The sequence below is a fragment of the Pyrus communis genome, chromosome 17 (assembly GCF_041283825.1).
Source record: "Pyrus communis isolate YQ-2024b chromosome 17, ASM4128382v1, whole genome shotgun sequence".
Taxonomy (NCBI): Eukaryota; Viridiplantae; Streptophyta; class Magnoliopsida; order Rosales; family Rosaceae; genus Pyrus; species Pyrus communis.
The window spans coordinates 24,539,949-24,561,285 of NC_142581.1; the positions used below are offsets into that span (position 1 = coordinate 24,539,949).

Below are 21,337 nucleotides of genomic sequence, written 5' to 3' on the forward strand. Positions count from 1 at the left end.
TTCGAACCCAGTTTCGCCCCAAGAAGAAGAAGAAGAACCCTTTCTGTCTCCTCCCCATCTTCATCTTCGTCCTCTTTTCCCTCTACCTACAACCCAGAAACAAAACAAAAAACAAAAAAAACAAAAAACAAAAAGAAAAAAAAATTCATACCCAGTTTTGGCCCAAGAAGAAGAAAAAGAAGAAGAGAGAAGAAGAACGAAAAAAAAAAGTGACAAATCCAGTTTCGTCCCAGGAGAAGAAGAAGAAGATGAAGAAGATGGAGGAGAGAGAAGAACAAAAAAAAAATTGAAATTGGTCCGGGTGAAGGTGTGACATCCCACATCGCCCAAGGGAGTGATCCTTATATGTATATTCTCATCCCTACCTAGCATAAGGCCTTTTGGGAGCTCACTGGTTTCGGGTTCCGTTGGAACTCTGAAGTTAAGCGGGTAGCGCGCGAGAGCACTCCCATGATGGGTGACCCACTGGGAAGTTCTCGTGTGAGTTCCTAGAAACAAAACTGTGAGGGTGTGCTGGGGGTCCAAAGCGGACAATATCGTGCTATAGTGGAGTCGGGCCCGGGAAGTGGTCTTGCCTGGGCCGGGATATGATAGAAGGAAAGGGGATGCCGCACCCCTAGAAATTTTTTTTTTTGTTTTTTTTATTCTTAATTTTTTTAATATTTAATTATTTTTTAATCTAGCTGGATTAGTGAGTGGTCTCTGTCTCTTGCCACGTCAGCACTTAACAGAAAAACTAATAGAAAATTTGACGGAGGTATGACATTGTCACAATTTCGTAAGATGCGGTATGACATTGTCAATTTTAAAAGACGAGGTATGAAACTGTCGTGACCCCAATAGTTGAGGTAGTTTTTTGTATTTTAGCCTAAAAAATTTGTAGCAATAGTCTCTCAATTTTAACTCAATTTGAGCAATGGTCCTTTAACTAAAAATCTATAATCATTGGTCCCTTAACTTATCGAAATGTGCAGCTATGATCATTTTTCGTTAACTTCATTAGAATTCCATCAAAATGAGCCATGTAGGAAAGACAATTGCTATAATTTGGTTAAAGTTGAGGGACCATTACTCTAATTGAGTTAAAATTAAAAGATCATTGCTACAATTTTTTTCATTTGGTTTTCCATATTTGCCCTTTGATTCAACCTCACTTGTTTGGCATGTGACTCATTTTGACTGAAGTTCTAACGGAGTGACAAATGACCATACTTGCACATTTTGATGAGTTAAAAACCAGTGATCATGGATTTTTAGTTGAGGGAATATTACTCCAATTGGGTTCAAATTGAGGGACCATGTTACAATTTCCTCTAAATGATTTATGCCGATGTTGCTTTTAAATTCAAAATAATAATTTAGTTTTTTATGGCAATATGGGGAGTAGCCCAACTTACTTATAAGATCCCTCGTCTCATCAATGTGAGATTCATTCTTAACACACCCCTCAAGTGTGGTGAGTTTTCAAACCTAATGCGTGGACAACACAACCGGATGACGTGGAGCACATGTGGCCATTCGCACGTGGGACAACTTGCTCTGATACTATGAAGAAAGTTGAGGTTTCGTCATAAAACCCATTAACAATATGGGGAGTAGCCCAACTTACTTATAAGCTCATGCAAAGTCCATCCTCTCATCAATGTGGGATTCATTCTCAACACAACCCTTCACGTGCGGCAAATTTTCAAACTTAACAAGTGGACAACACAACGGGATGACTTGGAGAACGTGTGGCCGTTTGGCTTCACACGTGGGACAAACTCGCTCTGATATTATGAAGAAAGTTTAGGTTCCACCATAAAATCAATTAGCAATATGGAGAGTAGCTCAACTTACTTATAAGCCTGTGCAAGGTCTATCATCTTATCACTGTGAATTCATTCTCAACAAATGCTAAAAAAACTCTCTCAAAAGTGGAACTCTCCATGGACTTTCTGCCGATTCAATTTTTGAGAAATGCTGAGGGAACTCTTTATGAACTCTCTGTTACCTCATGTTTTTTGCCCAATGTTTTATAATGTTGGCATGAAAATTGACATTAAACTGTGAGATGCCAGAAAGTTCATGGAGAACCCCACTTTTTTCACTCTTCCTCTTGTCCACATCCAAGGGGCATCCTAAAGGAGATCTGAAGCCCCTTCACCAAGGGATGATCAAATTTGTGAAAGCACAGTAGCGCTTCAGAAGGTTGAGGCCAATCCCTTTCATCATCCCTCTCGTTTTGTTTTGACTCATCAAAAGAATTAGTCTTTGAAGATCTGTTGTCACTTTTTTTTTTAATTTTTTTTTATTTACATGCATGTCGTTAGGTCAAAAATCCAAGTTTTCTAAAACCATTTCCAACAATGAGTTGTAGGAGAAAATTTTCATTATGACCGGAATACGGGTGGTACTTCACGTGTTTTTATATAAGTGCATAGAAATTTTATTTTTTAACTTATTAACTTTTTAGAACACATATCTCATCATTTATATAGTGACACGTGGTGTACCATCCCATATTCTGGTCACATTGAAAAATCTCTCAACTTGTAAGCCTTGACCCGAACTAAGGATCGCAGCGTGTTACGTCTATTGTGTATATATGATACAACTAGATGACTTTGGGATCAACTGGTTTCTAATTCGCTTGCGAAGTATAGTTTATTATTATTTGTTTATGTTGAATATCAATGTATTATTTGTCTGAGCTTCAGTTAACTCATTGTATTTCCTTTACCATTATGTTGTCATGTGTCAATCCTAAATATATGTTGTCATGTGTCGATCCTAAATATATCTTAGAATCAGACATAACAAAAACTTTGCCATGGTACATACTCATGATAATTCGCAACAACACCGTAATGAAAAAAACCCCCCACATTAGTGTGTCCATAAAGAAATTTATCTAAAATATATCTCACGTCAACACAAATATGAGCAGCCTTCAAGATGTAATATGGCAAAATATTGAATATGTTATAATTTTCATCACAAGATCAACCCAAAATATACTAAAAAAGAGAATTAGAATTAACATATGAAACAGTATACGTATACGCATAAATACTTTCCCAACCTTTTTATTTTTACATTTTTTTTACTAAGCAAAGTCAAAGCACCAATTAATGTAAATCAAATTTTTTGTTTTCACACCTGCAACCAAGAAAGAAAATATCAGTGAGACCTTGTCACATCTGTGTGGTGTGAGTCAAGGGCTTTCTGATGCCTTAGTTAAATATAGGAAAATGAATCTCAACCTGTGAGTTTCTTGGCAAAGGAACAGTTACTTTCATTGTGTGTAAGCATACCTTTGTATAGAGATAGGCATGTGCTTTTAGGGTACATATGACACTCCCTTAGTGGTTGGTTTGAACCCACATTATCCCGCCCATTTTTCCAACAACGGTTTACTCTAGAAGACATGATAAGGGGCACTAATTAGGAGTCCCATTTAGTGATGATTGTTAATAGCATTGGTGAACACGACCGGTCTGGACCATGATTATAGGGATCTTTATCTCTTGAAGATCATACTGGAGCCTGGTTTGGTAATAAGGTGATTTTGAAAAAAGTTGTAGACTGTTTTTGTGTTTGGTAAACATTCAGCTTCAGTTTTTTTTCACATTTGTTTTACATAAAAGTTTACCAAACACTATAATACTACTTTTTTTTTTCTTTTTCAAAAGCACTTATTCTCACAGCACAGCAAAAGCAGTTTTTTTTCAAAGCACAGTAATACCAAACCAACCCTGGATCTTACCTTATCATACCCTTTTAGGCTGATCTCGTTTGTGAACTAATGAAATCCTGCTAGGGTTTCATTCGACCCACCAAGCCCGCCAATTTTGCTGAATGGGATGGTCTAGTGCATTGTTTTAGGTAATCCATACGTGTGGCGTGGTGCACACGCTAGAGGTCTACGGATGTGATTTACGGGGAGACATTCCCTTTTGCATTTAAAGCTCAATCCATGCAAGAATTAAAAGTAATGTTATTCATATCATGTTTTTATATCATATTTTTATACCATCTTAGGTGGACCCAGCTTCTCTGCCCTCCCACTTCCCATACACTCACATCCCCTCCTATTTTGTGCGGTCACGGTTAAGCCACTTCCTATACACTCACACCCCCTCCAATTTTGTTGAATGGGATGGTCTAGTGCATTGTTTTAGGTAATCCATCACGTGTGGCGTGGTGCACACGCTAGAGGTCTACGGATGTGATTTACGAGGAGATATTCCCTTTTGCATTTAATGCTCAACCCATGCGAGAATCAAGAGTAATGTTATTCATACAATGTTTTTATATCACATTTTCATACCATCTTAGGTGACATTTGATGTGAACAGTCACATCATTTGAATTAATCATATTTTTAAATTTAGTTCATTATTTAATAAACTAATAATTAAGAAAAACTAGTTAATTAAATGATGATTGTGGTATATGAAGAGTTTTTCTCCTTCATTTTCTTGGGTTTTGCAAATTGGTATGGAAATGTTGCAAAACCCTAAGGGTAGTTTCAGCAACCACATTACTTACTTGTGGCGTCCCCTCTAAGGCCTTTGAATTTTGGTTACCACAAATGGAATAAGAGAGAAAACAATGTAATTCATAAAACTTTGAGCATTTGGATAAGGATTCACTGAGAAATGAAAGAACAATGAGACAAAGATAGTTTCTCAAGTACTGATAAAAAGAAAATTTCTTGGAAGATACAAAATGTGCACAATATATATGATACAAATTAAGAAGTATATAACTCCAGCTTCAAATTATGTTCTCAATCAGATTGAAACTGATGTAGAATGAACCTAAGACCACCCACATATGTAGTCAAGAATATAAACCAACAACAGAGAAAGTGGATAAAGCAGTATAGCCACAGAACTCATCCAAAGAGGGAAGGTGGTGCGGAAACTGGCAATCGCTCCCATCAGAATGCAAACAATTAAAATAACGAGAACTTCAGCTGAGAAGCTCCATGTCAAGTTTCGAACGTAAACCAGACCCAAGAATACTGCTAGAGAAAGTATGTTACTCATTGTCACTGACCCGTATATCTGCACATCAAAGTACTCATAGATTAGGACACATCATAGTTTGAAACCCTAAACTTCCTCAAAACTGCGAATGAGTCATTGAGTGTCATATTCCCGCTTTCAGGGTTTTTTTAATTTTTAGTGATTCTATCTACCTAACATACACAAAAAAGATGTCGATTAACAAACCTCGGAGTATGCCAAAGATGCAGTTCTTTGCTTTTTCCGGCTGACAAAAATTAGAGTGGTTACTATCTCACTGGAGCTAGCAAAAGGTAGAACAACAAATGAGATGAAGAACGAAGGGATACTCGTAGCTGTTGAGAAGTTGTCAACAGCATCAACAAGGGGATCAGCAACTGCAGCAGCAACTATAGTTCCCAGAAACAACAACACTACTGCTTTGGAGGCATGCCACTTGGCATTTTTTACATCCTCAACAAGCTCATCAATCTGATCCCCAAACTGATCATACTCCTTTTTTGTTTTCTGCGTATATGCATTCATACATTTTATCATACTAGTGTCAGACAATTAATCCATAGAAAATTAAATGGATTCAACTACTTACCTGATCATATTCCTCTAAAAGTTTCACCGACTGTGGAATCTTTCCACGGTCCATTATTGCCGCACGCTTAGCCTTGTTAAGCCATCTTGAGATTCCTCTGAAAAATTCGTCCTCGTCAATCTTTGAGTCATGAGATGTATCAAAATCTTTCATCACTTGTAAAATGGCTTCATCTATATTTATATCTATATCGTCAAACTGGATTCCAATTATCAGAGATCTTAAGTCTGAGGTATTTAGGTAACCATCCGAATCTTGATCAAGTGTCTTGAATAACCTGTTATTACATCAACAAACTAGTCAAGGCATGAGCTAGGCGACTAAACCGTTTTATTCTTGATATTTTAAAGTGTAATGAACACTAACTTTTGTATAATAACTTTGTTAGGGTCACCATCATTTGTAAGAAGTCTTCCGAGAGCATTTGTCTTCAATTGTTTTAGAATTTCTGACATCACATGCTTATGCTTTGAATATGCAAGTTTTCTCTTCTGAATCCATGGTTGAAATACCTGCATCAATAGTGGACTGACCAATTAATATTTGTGTAACGGATGGATAGTAAGTATCCTTTTACAAACAAAATCTTCTTAGCTACCTGATAAAAGCTATATGCGATCACGAAAGAGATGGAGACAGCGAGTGAAATCAGAATTGCTAAGCGACTATCTGAAGTTGCGTGGAAAACTTGGGGTAATTGGACAATTACAAACGGGATCAAAGAGATAATCATGATCCGTGCAGAATAGCTTGTCCAAATATCTGTGCTCACTCCAGATCCTGATGAAAAACAGTATATCATCATGTTACGAAGCATACATAATTTACACCAGCATTCTTGTTAAAACATTAAAATAGGAAGAAAATTAAAAATCTATATAAATGCAAAACTATATATAATTACATAAGCAATTGTCTGTACATTATATGTATTCAAGTAGTGCTGCTTAAGCAACATAACTACTAATTCATTTTAACTCTTACTAATTAATGCTAGAAACCTTTCGACTTTATTTACTGTGAATGCCTGTACTGCATCTAAAGATAGATTTAACTCTAAATTAAACCTCATTTTCTTCATATTTTTAATTTTTCACCTCTTTAATTTGTTCAAGTTAATTAACATTTACAAGCATTTGAATTGCACACATTTAGGCCAGAAGGGCGTAGAGAAGTACCGGTTAAGCTAAATCGTTTTTCATCTTTTTGATCAACTGCAATTGAATTTTCAATGTCACATTTGCCAACGATGAGACAGGTGCCCCATAGAATTGTCAGAAGCATAACATTTGATCCAGCCATCAACCCCATTCCAACGGAGACCTGACTTTGAGCTGTTTCTGTGTCTCCAGAAAGTCCAGATGCTGTTAAGAGACTCCACAACAAGAACATTCACTTGTTTACTCCATAATCCATAGTACAGTAGTAAAATGAATAACACATCAATTGAAATATCTTCTACTATTTTTTATAAGACCAACACGACTATTTGCATTTAGGTAAAAAGACAGCCCAATAGAAAGAGTGAAGTGGTATTTCCAAGTCTCAAAGTGACTTTCCAACTCCACCATTGTTTACATGTAAGTACACATATCTAGGAGGTCCACATAGAGGTCTTCTAACGAAATCTCTCAGTTTTGGCCCGCCAAACCAGCATATCCTAGCTTCGCAACTGTACATGATATGATCTAATGTTCTCTTGTTATATTTATGTTTCTCTGTAATATATGCAATACTAGGGGAGGGATGGTCAAACAAAATATCGGTTACTTAGTTGAATTTTTTTTAACTAATTGAGCTACATTGCCCTCGTTGCTACACATATCTTATTAATTGAGCAGATGACAACCTCCCAAATTATAAAGATATATGGACCACGCGTTCATGTAAGATTAGCTTGAATAATATTATTGGCACACAATCCGGTAACATAATTATGCATCTTATGCTTCATTGATTGTGATTTATATATAATTGTACACGTCGTATGCGATCGTATATATACAAAATATAGTATATGGATGAGTTTTATCTAAGTTCCGCTAAATTAGGGTAGGTGATACATGCTCAAATTTTTTTTTTATATTGTTATTAAAAGGAGGGAGAGATTCAAAACTACAACGTTAATTTACAAAAGTGTGAAATTTCGAACAAAAGATGCAAGAATAGAAACCCAAAAAAAAAACGTATTGTAAATGTGAATTTAAACAGTTTATTCAACGTGTTCACCCAAAAATAAATAAATATTTTATATTGACGAGACTTTCTTATAGTCACTAACCCATTTGTTTTGTTCTCTTGAATTACAAGTTAACCAACTTTTTTAAGGGGGCGAAATCATGATTTTAGACTAATAACTACTCCACCATCACATGCACGTCACGTAATTGCTTACAAAAAAGAAAAAATTTGTTCAATGGCTACTTAAAATAAACAATTTTAAGCGAATGAACAAGAAAGTTGCGTTATTTGACCTTGTTTTTCTCTTTCCTTTGTCATGCGTCATTTGATTGTACTGCTAATGCAATAATCCTAGACGCGAACAAAAGTCAGTGCCTTACTTGTTTAGCACGTTATACTGAGCGTAGAAGTCATCCTTAATATCAGCATATTGATTAATGCAATTGAGGGTATCCCGAAATAAGTCTATTATTATGCAAACCTTAATCCATTTCTTAATTTTATATAAAAAGAGAGAAAGGGTGGTTAGTAAGTTCATTATTTTTCAAAATATATTTAAAATAAATAAAAATAAAACAAAAGATAGCAACTGTCATACGCGTAGGTATGTGGCAAGAGGCTAATGTGGAGTAATACTCTGGACACTTACATAATTTTGTGGATTATTAAGTCCCAACGGAATGCATACCGGGGCATGCAAAGAATATTCTATACTAATTTACACTACAAGAGAAAAGGGTTTGAGCCCAAGATATAATGGGTTGTAGAGAAAGATCTGAAAGATCCTAACTATTGGGGCAATCCATCATTTAAGAGGCATGTACTAACATTTTTTTTTTTTTTTTTGAACAAACGGTATCATCTACACTAAGAGTGTACAGGGTGGGTTAAGCCTCACAATAGGCTAGCGATTATGTTGTTCAACTTTGTTTTTGGAGATAATTGAACCTATGATCACTTACTTACCGTTGAAGGAATATCAGTAGACGGTAGTACTAAGTGGGGAGGGGCATGTACTAATATTAGAGATATAAAGCTTTGCAATACCTTGATTTGATTGCGACCATTTGGCATATAAAAATTCATAATCTTATTATCTAATAAAATTAATAATATGTTAATTCAATGCGTAAATTAAGCATGTAATTTCATGGCTGCAGATAGCATAACGTAACTGAATTACAAGACTACCTTTTGTCGATTTTTTTATAGCGCTATATAAATAACTTGGAAGACTAAATTTGAGCTAGTTAGTCTAAGCTAAGATTGATGATGAAATGAAGTTAGCTTACCTAGAATAATGGTGGCATCAGGTAGAGAGCCTAAAAGAGGAAGAAAGAGACCGCCGACGATGCCAGGCCCTAAGATCTGCAGCAGAATCTCACTTCCATTAGATAAGAGCTTGGCTGAAAGGAACATCAAGTATCCATACACGAGAACGAGGAAGATATTTCCCAGAACTGTTGACGTGCATGGCAAGAACCCATATGTCTGTTCACAGCTGCTATCTGATGAGAACAAAGAGTCCATCAGCCCAGAGACAAACGGTTTCCAAACATTTTGGTTTTGGAGTAGTAATTGGTTTCCTTCATCAGTGACCATACTCAAAGGGAAGTCATCATTTGTAATCGATCGACTTTGGCCTGGGCCGGCTTGTTCAAGTAACAAGATGGCTAGGAGTAGGAGTATTTTTGCAAGTTTCTTTGCCATGTTTTGGCTCGAGGCTGCTGAAATTAAGCTTGCACGTAGCTTTTCATTTGGTTGTTCTCCTTTGCGTCTGTATATATAGAGCTAGCTAGCTAGATTGCAAATGGTTTGTGCATGTTTTAGGCGGAGAGCTTTGTATATTTGCAAATTGTTTTGGTACCGTAGAGTGGAAACAAGAAGATTAAAAAAATGACAACTCCAGTTCCAGCTCCAACTCCATATTATTACTCACCAATCCACTATAATGAAGTAAATATGACGTATGTATTCTAAACATAATTACGTGGCCACGTAGATTAACAAAACTATTAGATTAATAAAAATGCTTTTCTACCATTTAGTTTCGTATAATCTCTTTAATAAAGATGTACGTGTTAGTGGATCCTACTTCTATTAAAGAGATGGTATAAGTGATAGTACACATAAATGATAAGTTTAACATTACTTTAGATTAATAGACAAATCCACGGAGACGATTTTATATTGCATGATTGGCATGACCACGCTGATTTGCAAATAGATGTTTTCCTGAATTATGTTGATGCCTTTTTTAGTTACTTCAATTTTATTTTCTTCATAGTGATGTAGAGGACGTATATATTTGTGTGTTGATAAAAATGTGGTCACCTGTGTCACCTTATGCATATGCCTCCAGGGAGTCGGTGATTACCATTTTTTTATTTATTAAAACTTGGTCTTATCCATGTTTGTATAAAGAAAAAATACAGGGAAGATTCCAATTAAAAAGTTCAAATAAAGCTGCCCAATTGAAATGATATATCATCCTAGGTTAGTTGATATAGATAAATATTATTATAAGCAAACATTCAATTTTAGTTGGTTAAGCAAGGAAGATTCTAAGCATATAGGTTTACAAACTTGACCTAATCAACTATAGCTACAATGTATGTGATTGAGTTATTATCCTTTAAAGATTAATTTAGAACTCGTTTTGGCTTCTTTGGGAAAAAAAATTGTCATTAAAATTATGAAAGCATAGTTAAAAAATGTTATAGCTGTCATTTAGTATTAAAGTTTAGTAATTTTTTTTTTTGTGACAACCCGTTCCAAATTTTACGTTTTTATTTTATTTTAAAAGCGTGAATTTACGAAATTGCCCTAGAGGTAAGGACTTTGACTTCTGTTGACCATTGACTTGAGAGATGTGAGACTTATTCTTTTAGCATATCCTCGTAGTACTCGTTGGTACGAACGTATAGGCGAAAGCCGTTTGCGAGTCCGGATTATAACGGTATAGTTACGGATGTTCGAAATTGGTCATTCAAGGTTTAGTGTTAATTAAATTAAATCCCCACTTTGTGGGGTGAAGCCCAATCAGAAATGGAGGAAAGAAAGAAGAAAAAAAAAAAAAAAAAAAAGGAAAAAGGAAGTGGCTTTCCCGTCCACCCGCACCCACCACGAGTTCCCATTTTCCAAGGCCGATTACGGCCAACTCCGGTGGAGTTTTTCGATGCCACCACCACCATCTTGAAGCTCTCATTCCCCTCTACAAAACCCATCCAAGAACCACCTTGATTAACCATGGTATGTGGCGGTTTGAGGCCACGAAAGTTGACGAAAATCAATAGTGCTCCGGCCACCCTTTTTGATTTTCTGGCAAATCGGCAAAGCGATGGCTGATGCCACCACTTGGACTTTGTAGCCCATCATCCCAGGAGCAAAACACAACCAACCTTGACCCCGTTGGACCATCGTAGACGACGAATCGACGTTAGGAAGTTTTAGGCACCCGCTGGCTTTGTGGGCAAAATTGACTATCTTCCGTCCACTTTTGGAGTTCGTGGCAGATATAAAGTTGCTCCACTCACTGAGATTTTCATTTCTGTGAAGTTTGAGAATTTTTGGAAATAGTTGGATTTTCCGTCGGGGCGGCCGACCACCACCCGTGGCGGCGCGTGCGGCGGCGCGTGACCAGTGGCCCGCCAATGCTATTTTTAGGCTATGTCGAATGTTTTGAATTCAGTTTTGTCATTTGAATGACGTAGGTTGATCATTGGAACCTAAATTCGTTACGATACGTTACTTGATAAAAATGTGAATCGACGATCCGACCGTTGGATCGTCACCAAAATTGGATACATTATAATAGGTAATATTTAAAGATCATAGGAATTTATGGATCGGGAATCCGACTTACGGATCTTCTTAAATTGGATTTGTAAGTTAGTAAAATAAATGTTCACGGCCACTTGTTTTAGGCAATTGGCGGAGATCTGACCGTTGGATCGTAATGAAATTTTAATATGTTATTCTAGAAACATATTGTGTATCGTTGGGAGTTGCGGATTGGAGATCTGATATGCGGATCTTCCGGGTCAAGTTATACAGGGTTGTAAACCCTACCGTCGATCTTTGACCGACTGTTGACTTGTGGTCAATGGGTCTCAAACTATTTTAGAATGTCGTTGAGGTTGTGTTTCATGTGAATTACGTATTCTACGGATAAGAGTTCTGAGATGTGATTTGATAATTGGTCACAGGGACCAATCATTCAGGACGCCTCGATGCGTGCGCTAGAGAATCATAGCGTGGACTCCAGGTGAGTGGATCTTTTCCTTTTTATCGTACATATTATTGAGAGTTATATCGACACTTTTAAATTAATTAGGTATATTACCTTCATATAATTATTGTGAATGCTTGAAGTACCTATATGAACTACGAATGATTTGATTCCTGTTTAGGGTACGTAGGCAGTCTAACGAGACGTTAGATGCAGCCATAAAATATTTGAGACAAAAGCCTTGCTTGAGAAATTGAGTAATGCGAAGGAAATTGGTAAAGGCAAGTTTTAGTTTTGTGAATTAGTTAGTTAAATTAGTGTTAATTGGGTTGTCATGGATAATTATCCCTGAAAATAAGTAGTTCGGGAGTAGGGCGTTATTGATTGTACACTTCACACCGTATTGTTTATAATTGAAAATGCTACGACATGGTTGAGTATTAGATTGTATCATGGTATATCCATATGTATATTACTTGCAAGGATGAACTCAGGATACCCAGGTAAGTTCAGATGAGTTTATGGTATTAGTTGAATCGATTGCCTTATAGCATGACTACAGTTATGTGTTAGGCAACTTAGATATTGTCGTACTGGTTGCCATGAGTTGCACATGTTATATTGAGATGCATTGAGAGCTCATAAACCTGCACCCCGATGTTAGTGCTCCCACCCGTGGCCAGGGCACAGTCCTTCACGTGATGTTCACCTCCCGCACCTTACGCTCACCTTGGATCCAAGGTAGGTGCACAATCCTGTCGTACATACCACTTTAGGTGGTTCCGACTCGTAGGTGACCCGTGATTATTCGCACAGTCTTCACGTGATCGTAACACTTGAGCGTATTTATTTACACTCAATCCTGTCATACAGACCACTTTAGGTGGTTCCGACTCGTGTGCAGGTATACTTATTGAGGTATTGGCTAGCCATGATTGATGAGATATGGATAAGTCGTACAGGTCACTATAGGTGACTCCGACTTATATGCTAGTCATAATTGATGAGATATGGATAAGTCGTACAAGTCACTATAGGTGACTCCGGCTTATATACTAGTCATGATTGATGAGATATGGATAAGTCGTACAGGTCACTATAGGTGACTCCGACTTATATGCTAGCCATGATTGATGAGATATGGATAAGTTGTACATGTCATTTTAGATGACTCTGACTGATATATCACTTTGTATTGATTAAGTTCATTTGGCCTACTTATTAATGTATGGTGGAGTTGATGGCAAACCATGGTTTTGGTCATTTCTGAATATGGTTTGGATATATGTATATGTTGTATTGTCCTATAGAAAACGATAAGGGAATTACAGTGAGGGGTTATTACTATTAGAAAGGTAATAGTTTTGGGAAACTTGGTTTTACTGCTTACCCACACTTTCTGTTTTGTACCCCTTCAAGTTTTAACTGCTGAGTTCGTATCGACGAGGATATATAGCTAATCTTAGTATTGGTGGCTACTTTTAAGGGTATGATTCTTACTCACACTACTGTACCTTACGTATGCTCTGACATCACGTGTGAAATGGGTTCGCTCCCACTCATAGCGCACTCTGGTATTTAGACACTTTTAGATTCAAATTTATTCACTTTTTATACACTATCACATTTTATGGTTTCGTCACCTTCCAGGTGTCAGCCAGCACAACTCAATTCAGGGTTCAAGTGGACTTTCTGGGTTGGGGAGTGTCATTTTTTATTTGTAAATGTAAAGTCTTAAATTCAAATATTGATACTGACGAGTTCACAACCAATTTATTTCTTCATTCCCTATGTAAATAGGTCGTTGTACGTATCAAAAAACAAAACAAATAATAATATTATGACTGACAATCAACCATAGTTTTTGGGTTTTTAAAAAAAAAAATAAAAAAAAGGTAATTAATAATTTAATCCTACCACTACACTTAACAAACTTTTTTTTTTATATAAAACAATAAATTTATACTAAGAGGTGGGGAGAATAAATTGATTATGACCTGACCATTTTTTAGATTCGAATCTAAAACCTCTCATTTAGAAGCGAAGAGAAAAATTATTAGAATGTTGTATTAAATGGCTACACATAACAAACTTTATTCTAGAATAACATAATTAATAGGGAAATTGTTAAGTCGTATACAAGCTTACTGATATTAGAGTTCTAAAAAGAGAGAAAAATACATATGACAAAGATGAACGATAAAATTACCTATAATATATACATATTTCATGGTGTACAAACAGATGGTGTTGAGCATCTTCGTCCAATTAAGAACTGGATTAAGCTTGGTTTAGTACCGTGAACTTAGTGTGAAAAATAGAAGGAGCAAGCTTAGTATCACCAACAGCCTTCACAACCACTTATGAACCCAAAAAGAACTACTAGTACCTTTCCGGCTTTCCCAATCATTTAATGATAATTCTGAAATAAGATATGGAGAATGAATTTTATACTAGGCCATATAGAGGATTGCTTGTAACCAAAAGAGTGAAAACGATCAAGAAGTGGAAATCGCTAACTAAAATAAACACTCCATGGAGAATCAGAAGTGATAACAACACACTCAAGCTTTAACTGAGGCGTAGCATTTAAAGATAGGAAAGATCAGTAATCCCAAACCACCATCATTTTTGGTGCACAAACCTGAGATCAAGAAATTGTAACAAGCTTCTTTGAGGTAATAAAGTTACGAGCGCATCGCAAAAGAGACTTCAACAATGGAGAAGGCCGCATATAAATAGAAAAGCTAAGCAAAGGCATACTCTGAAAAAAATGGATTGAACTATCTGAACTCTCCCGCCATTGATGAATGCTTTCCCTTCCATCATGTTAACTTGGATTTAGCTTTATTTGCCTAAGCTTGAAGACGACGTCTCCTAGACTTGCCACACAAAGTCGGAACTCCTAAATTAACAAAAAGACATTTTACCTTCTTTGAAGCTCAAGTAACGCTCAACCACAACTTTACGATTCCTTGAAGTAGAGATAAAATTATAAGTACTTTTTTCTTATTGATGAACTGACCAGAGACCCTACTATAGCTATCTAAGAAACCTTGCAGACTACGCAAAGTGACACTATCACTTCTGCATGAAAAATGAATAGATCGTCTACATACAGGACATGAGAATGAGAGATACAACCTCTTGGAGCAGGAATCAACATAATGAGCCCATATAGCTGAAGTTGACTCAAACCCCTCAATAAAGTCTCTTCAGCTAACCAGAAAAGCAATGGAGATAGAGGGTCCCTTGCCGCACCCCCCCCCCCCCCCCCCCCCCCCACCAGCACAAAAGAAAAGGGCACGGGAAGAACCAGTGATTAAGATGGACAGTTTAGCATATCTCAAGATAGTAGACACCCAATCCATAAAAACAAGTGGAGAAAAACTAAAATTAGTAAGCATCTGCAAAAGAAAAGGCCATTTTAATGTATCCAAAGTGTTAGCTATATCAACTGTAACTCCCATGTTGCCACCACGAGATTTTTTATATCCAAAGTACTTAGAAAAAGGCCAATACAATATGTTATACGTCGCCTAGGAATAAAAGCAGCTTGTTGAGGAGAAACAATGGCTGTAAGCCTGTAACAATAGAAGAAAGACCAACTGCCAAAATTTTACGAATAACCTTGAACAGAAAATTCACCAAAGCAATAGGTTTATATCGAGTAATTGAAGTATCCCTCTCTACCTTTGGAACCAATGCCAAGAAAAATGCTATTAGTATTGGGATAAAGCCAATTATACGGTAAGAACTGCTTCACATATTAAATAACATCATAGCGAACAAAATTTTAATAATGATGATAGAATAAACCTAGAAATCCATATGGCTCGGGCGTACTAGAAACACTTACAAAAATCCTGTCTTCTTAATTTTCTCATTAGCAAGCAATGCAAACAAAAGAGCATTTTCATCATTAGTAACCACAGGGCGAATGACCTCACAAACCTCATCTATATCGAAATGATTAAAGAAGAGCTAATAAAGTCTTATAGAAGTTACATGATTCTCAATGGGATGAAGATCAGTAAGAAGACTATTACCATCATTTACACAACTCATACGAGAGCTCCAAGATTTGATGCATGCATAGGCATGGAAAAAAAGAAAAAGCTCAACCCCTTCAGTCAACCACTTAACACGAGTTCTATCTTTTCAAAACGTCTCCTGCATTTTAAGGGAGTTCAAAACAGTAACCTTGGCGACAACCTCCACATAAAAAAGATCATCATTGATTCCCTCGTTGAAATTCTCTGCTGAATCAAAGAAAGATATTTCCAATGGCACATACAAGCTTTTAAAGTTTTCAACTTTTGCAGCATGATAAACATAGATCAACCATAGACAATCAATCAACACTAAATTACGATTTTCGAAAAAGAACAAAGTTGAACCTCAATAGATTGAAAACACCACTAGTCATTGCTCTTGAAGCAGAAAAGTAAGAGGATTATGATTACAGACTACCTTTGGCAATACATTAATGCGGCCAAGTCCAAGAACCAAACCAACCCATGTCATATAAAAACGATAAAGCCTTTTCTCTGTGCGACTACGAAATCTCCAACCGTTAGACCCAGGGGTGGAATTTTTTCCCGAAAATCCCGAACCGTCCCGAAATTTGACCGAAAAATGCCCGAACCGAACTTCCCGAAACTGAACTGATCCCGAAAGTTTCGGTTTGGGATTCGGCCACATCTTTGAAAGTGTTCGGTAATCTCGAATCGAACCGAATATTATATATATATATATATATATATATATTTATAATTTATAATTAGAAATTACTTTGACCGTTGGATTGGTTAAGATCTAATCCAACCGTCCATTGTGAGCTAGGTCTTTTTATTCCTCTTAGTGCTCTCACTTCCTCAGACTCTCTCTTTGTTGCTCACTCTAACTCTCTCGAAAAACTAGTTCTAACGCTGCTCCCGCCGCTCCTCCATCAAGTCATGCCGCTCCTTCGTCCACTTCAACGACGCTCATCCATCCACTTCAACGATGCTCATCCAACACCAATCGAGTCCCAAAATCCAGGTACGGGTTTTTTATTTTCACTGGGTTTTTGTTCTTTAGGGTTTAGGGTCAAATTTCATGTTGATTAACTTGATTTCTGAGTATTTTGTCAAATGTGTGAGGGTTTGAGGACTGTGGGTTTCAGATTAGGGTGGGTGCAGTGCAGGACCTACATGCCTTTGGGAGGGTGGGTGCATGAATTTGTGGGTTCATTTAGATTACGATTAGGGTGGGTGTGTGCTCGAATTTGTAGAATAAAATTATAAGGGATGGTGGAAAACTGGAAATAGGACCTGCACGAATTGTAAGGGGATGGGTGGGCTGCAATTGTAAGAGTCATGCACAAATTATATGTTTATGAAATTGCACGAATTATAGGGGATGGTGGAAATAAGACCTGCAATTGTAGGGGATGGTGGAAATAGGACCTGCAATCAGTGTTTGATCATGTTTATGTGTTTGATTATGTTTATGTGAATGAATCAGTGAAATTGCAGTGTGTGATTATGTTTATGTTTATTTTTCAGGCTCGACGAAAGGGAGCACGGAGATTCATCTGGTTGAGAATTGGAGCTTTCATACCTTCGGGTTTATTGTGAAAATGCATAGGTTGCAACCACTTTGGGCTTTAAGGCCCAATCCCGAAGTTACCCGATATCTCGAAACAGTTTCGAGTATCCCGAATTTTAGGAACTGCATATTTTCGGTTTGGTTTTGGGATATAAAATCCCATCCCGAAATGTGTTGGTTTGGGATTCGGTTCGGGATCTCGACCTGAACCAGCCCTAGTTAGACCAAGTAAAAGTTGCCCGAAAAGTGTCCAAGTGAATAAAATTGTAAGAATCATATATTCTAGGGTAAATTCCAATGTACCCCCTCAGGTTTGAGATCTATTTCAATTGCATACAACATCTTCAAAACATTTCACTTTCATACCTCACCTACTATTTTATTTCAATATAGTACCTCTGTTACATTTTTCATCTATTGATCCGTTAAGAGCTGACGTGTCGGCCACAGTTGTGCCCATGTGGCAAAAAAAAAATATTTATTCATTTAAAATATTATAATAATTTACCCTTTAAAAAAAAAAAAAAAAAAACCTCTGCGCAACCTCTACCCTTGCAAACAAACCCAGAAACCTTCCACCACCCCCCCCCCCGACCCACCTCCCTCTCTTCCCTCTCATCCCATCACCACCATAGCCCTTCACCATCACCATTACAGCCCCCAGACCACTCCTCGCTCTTCACCTTCCCGACCCACCTCTCCCTCCTCCACTCTTTCCTCCACTATTTAAATTAAAAAAAAAAAAAAAACCAAACACACCCAAATAACCCAAAAACCCATCTTCTCCCAACCCCCATCACCTTCACCGAGCCCAAACCCCTCTGATGCTCTTCATTGCCACCATGTCCAACCCTTTCCTCATCACACTTTTTCTCCACCTACTTGCCGCAACGGGGCCCACTCCGACCACCCTCCTTTCTCTTTCCCCAGAGACCCACCCTCTTCACCGCTTGTTTGGGCCCAATCGGGACTCCCAAACCCCGTCACATAACCTTTCACATCAAATATGAAACAAACCCACCAACCCATAAAGAATCATAAAAAAAAATAAAAAAAAAGCAAGTAAATGCAAAATAACGAGAGAGAGATGTCAGAGATAGCGAATGAGAGGGAGGCGAGGGGTTGAGTGGCAGCGGGGGGAAGGGCTGAGGGAAGGGAAGAAGTTGGAAGCAGGGCTCTATAATTGGTTCGGACATAAGGATTTGGGTTCCAGTTTGGCGTCGACTTCGGCGGTGGGTCTCGGCCAAGGAATGGGAGATGAAGAGAGTGGAAGAGGGAGAAGGTGGGTCGGGAAGGTGAAGAGGGAGGAGTGGTCTGGGGGCTACAATGGTGATGGGAGGAAAGGGAGGTGGGTTGGGGGGGGGGAGTGGGAGGGAGGGGGAAGGTTTTTGGGTTTGTTTGCAGATGTGGGTTTCAATTTGATTTTTTTTTTTTTTAAAGGGTAAATTATTATAATATTTTAAATGAATAAAAAAAAATTGACACGTGGCACACATTTGGTAGCCACGTCATCTTTTAATGGATCAATGGATGTAAAATGTAACGAATATACTATATTGAAATAAAATAGTAGTTGAGGTATGAAAGTGAAATGTTTTGAAGATGTTGTATGCGATTGTAATAGACCCCAAACCTGAGGGGGTACAGTGTAATTTACCTTATATTCTAGTATACTACTGGACTTATCACATGAAACCTAAGACCCCCCCCCCCCCTTAATTTACCCTAATTTACCCTATATTCTAGTATACTACTGGACTTATCACATGAAACCTATGGAGTTAAAAGTAAAAGGAGATAATATTAAAACTCAATAAGCAGTCGGAATAGAATTAAATATGGTCGTCGGCTCCGCAAAGCAAAGCAAAGCAAACCTGCACGATGCAAACGAAATATATTAAAAAGCTCAATTTGTGAGTCGTCATTTCCAATGTCTAATATTCATTAAAAAGTAATGTTATTCATGTCATGTTTTTGTACCACATTGCATTTGATGTGGATAGCCACATCATTTGAATTAATCAGATTTTTAAATTTAGTTCATTATTTAATAAACTAATAATTAAGAAACACTAGTTAATTAAATGATGATTGTGGTATACGAGGAGACTTTCTCCTTCCTTTCCTTGGGTTTTGCACAATTTTTAAATGATGTGGTTGTCCACATCAGATGCCTTCTAAGGTGGTATAGAAATGTGATATAAAAATATGGTATGAATAACATTACTCCTCATTTAAACAATATTCATTTAAAACGAGCCGGTGTTTTGTGGACTCTCTTCAAACAGGGTCAGAACGCTGGAAATCTTAGCACTATGCTTTTATTTTTTATTTACTTATTGAGATTTAGATACAACAGGAGTAAAACCATCTTTATCACAACCCTCAAGATGATTAACAATACCAACGACATCCTTTGCTAAAGCAACAACATGCCCAAAAGCTGAAGAAATGCTATAATCATCTAGCAAAGCCGACGTGCCTCTATTAGATTGCAAGTTTATTTCACCAGTATTACCCAACAATTATTCACCACAAGAGGAGTCGGATGAAGGAGACGACCTGATCACCGAATTACTAACGTGGGATACTCCAGGAGACTGGACACCATGTTCTTCAATTTCAGAATTAACTAATGGCGTGTTTACCAAACTGGAACGAAATGGCAAGAAATGGAGTTGCATTCTTTTCCAAGCATTCAAGTCGTTTACGAACATTTCCAGAATGAAAAACAAGATGGGGTCCACTTAAAATCAGGAATTGGATCCCTAAATCTCTCGGAATCGGATCCCCTAGATGGAGGTGGTATTTGGATTCCGAGGAGAAGGCTCTTCCAGGAATCCAATTTTTATACCCAAACTACCCCTTAGATTGATGGGCTTCAAAGACTGAGTTGGTGGAATGGGTTTTCGTTGGCGAAAAACGGATTTGAAACTCGTTTGGTGCCACATCTGCCAATTGAACTACACTCTAACACCTGGAATTGAAGCTGCAGTGGTGGTGGATCCATTACTATGGTGGTTATGGGGTATATTCCAATGGTTGTGTGGTTGGAGACAGATGGAGGGAGAAGAGAAGTAGATGGAAAAATAAGAGGGGGAAGCTGAAGATAGTTGGGGTATGTGGGGTACAGACCATGAAAGAAGATAGTTGGGGTATGAGACGGCAACGAGACCGCAGTGCAACTAGACAAGGAAAGGCAGGGGATGAAGGGCAATGCAAGGAAAGGCAAGGAAAGGCAGGGTGGGCTATGAATGTGTAAGGGGGTGGATTTGGTAAGGACCCGACTTCTCTGCTCTCCCAGTTCTCATACACTCTCATCCCCTCCTATTTTGTGCGGTCACGGTTAAGCCACGTCAACATTTTATATTGATTTTTTTTATAGAGATAATAAGACAAAAAGTAATAGTGATATAAAATATTGACGGGACTTATCCGTGACCGCACAAATAGGAGGGAATGAGAGTGTATGGGAACTGGGAGGGCAGAAAAGTCGGGTCCATTTGGTAATTGGCATGTTTGGAAAGGCAGGGGTGGGTGGAGAAGAGAATCTGATTAAGAAATTTAATTTAATTAAGATATAGATGAATTTTATTATATAAATTTAATTAAGAATTTAATTTAATTAATTAGTATGAAAATAATTTATTTATGTAAGGGCAATTTAGTAATTAACTTAGTTTTAATTCTGATTGAAGTGAATTAGTAAACAACTTATATGGACTTAAC

The 21,337-nt window shown here is 37.4% G+C and overlaps 1 protein-coding gene across 1 annotated transcript; it reads right to left on the reverse strand.

Annotated features, from left to right (window-relative positions):
• Positions 1-4,657: 4,657 nt before the first annotated feature.
• Positions 4,658-9,738, reverse strand: LOC137749243 (sodium/calcium exchanger NCL-like). Its single transcript, XM_068489347.2, has 7 exons — positions 9,078-9,738; positions 6,783-6,968; positions 6,203-6,384; positions 5,971-6,116; positions 5,605-5,881; positions 5,223-5,522; positions 4,658-5,054 (listed from the first exon to the last, which is right to left on the reverse strand). The coding sequence occupies exons 1-7, from the start codon at positions 9,493-9,495 to the stop codon at positions 4,806-4,808; spliced, it is 1,758 nt and encodes a 585-aa protein (XP_068345448.2). The 5' UTR covers positions 9,496-9,738; the 3' UTR covers positions 4,658-4,805.
• Between the last annotated feature and the right edge of the window lie 11,599 nt (positions 9,739-21,337).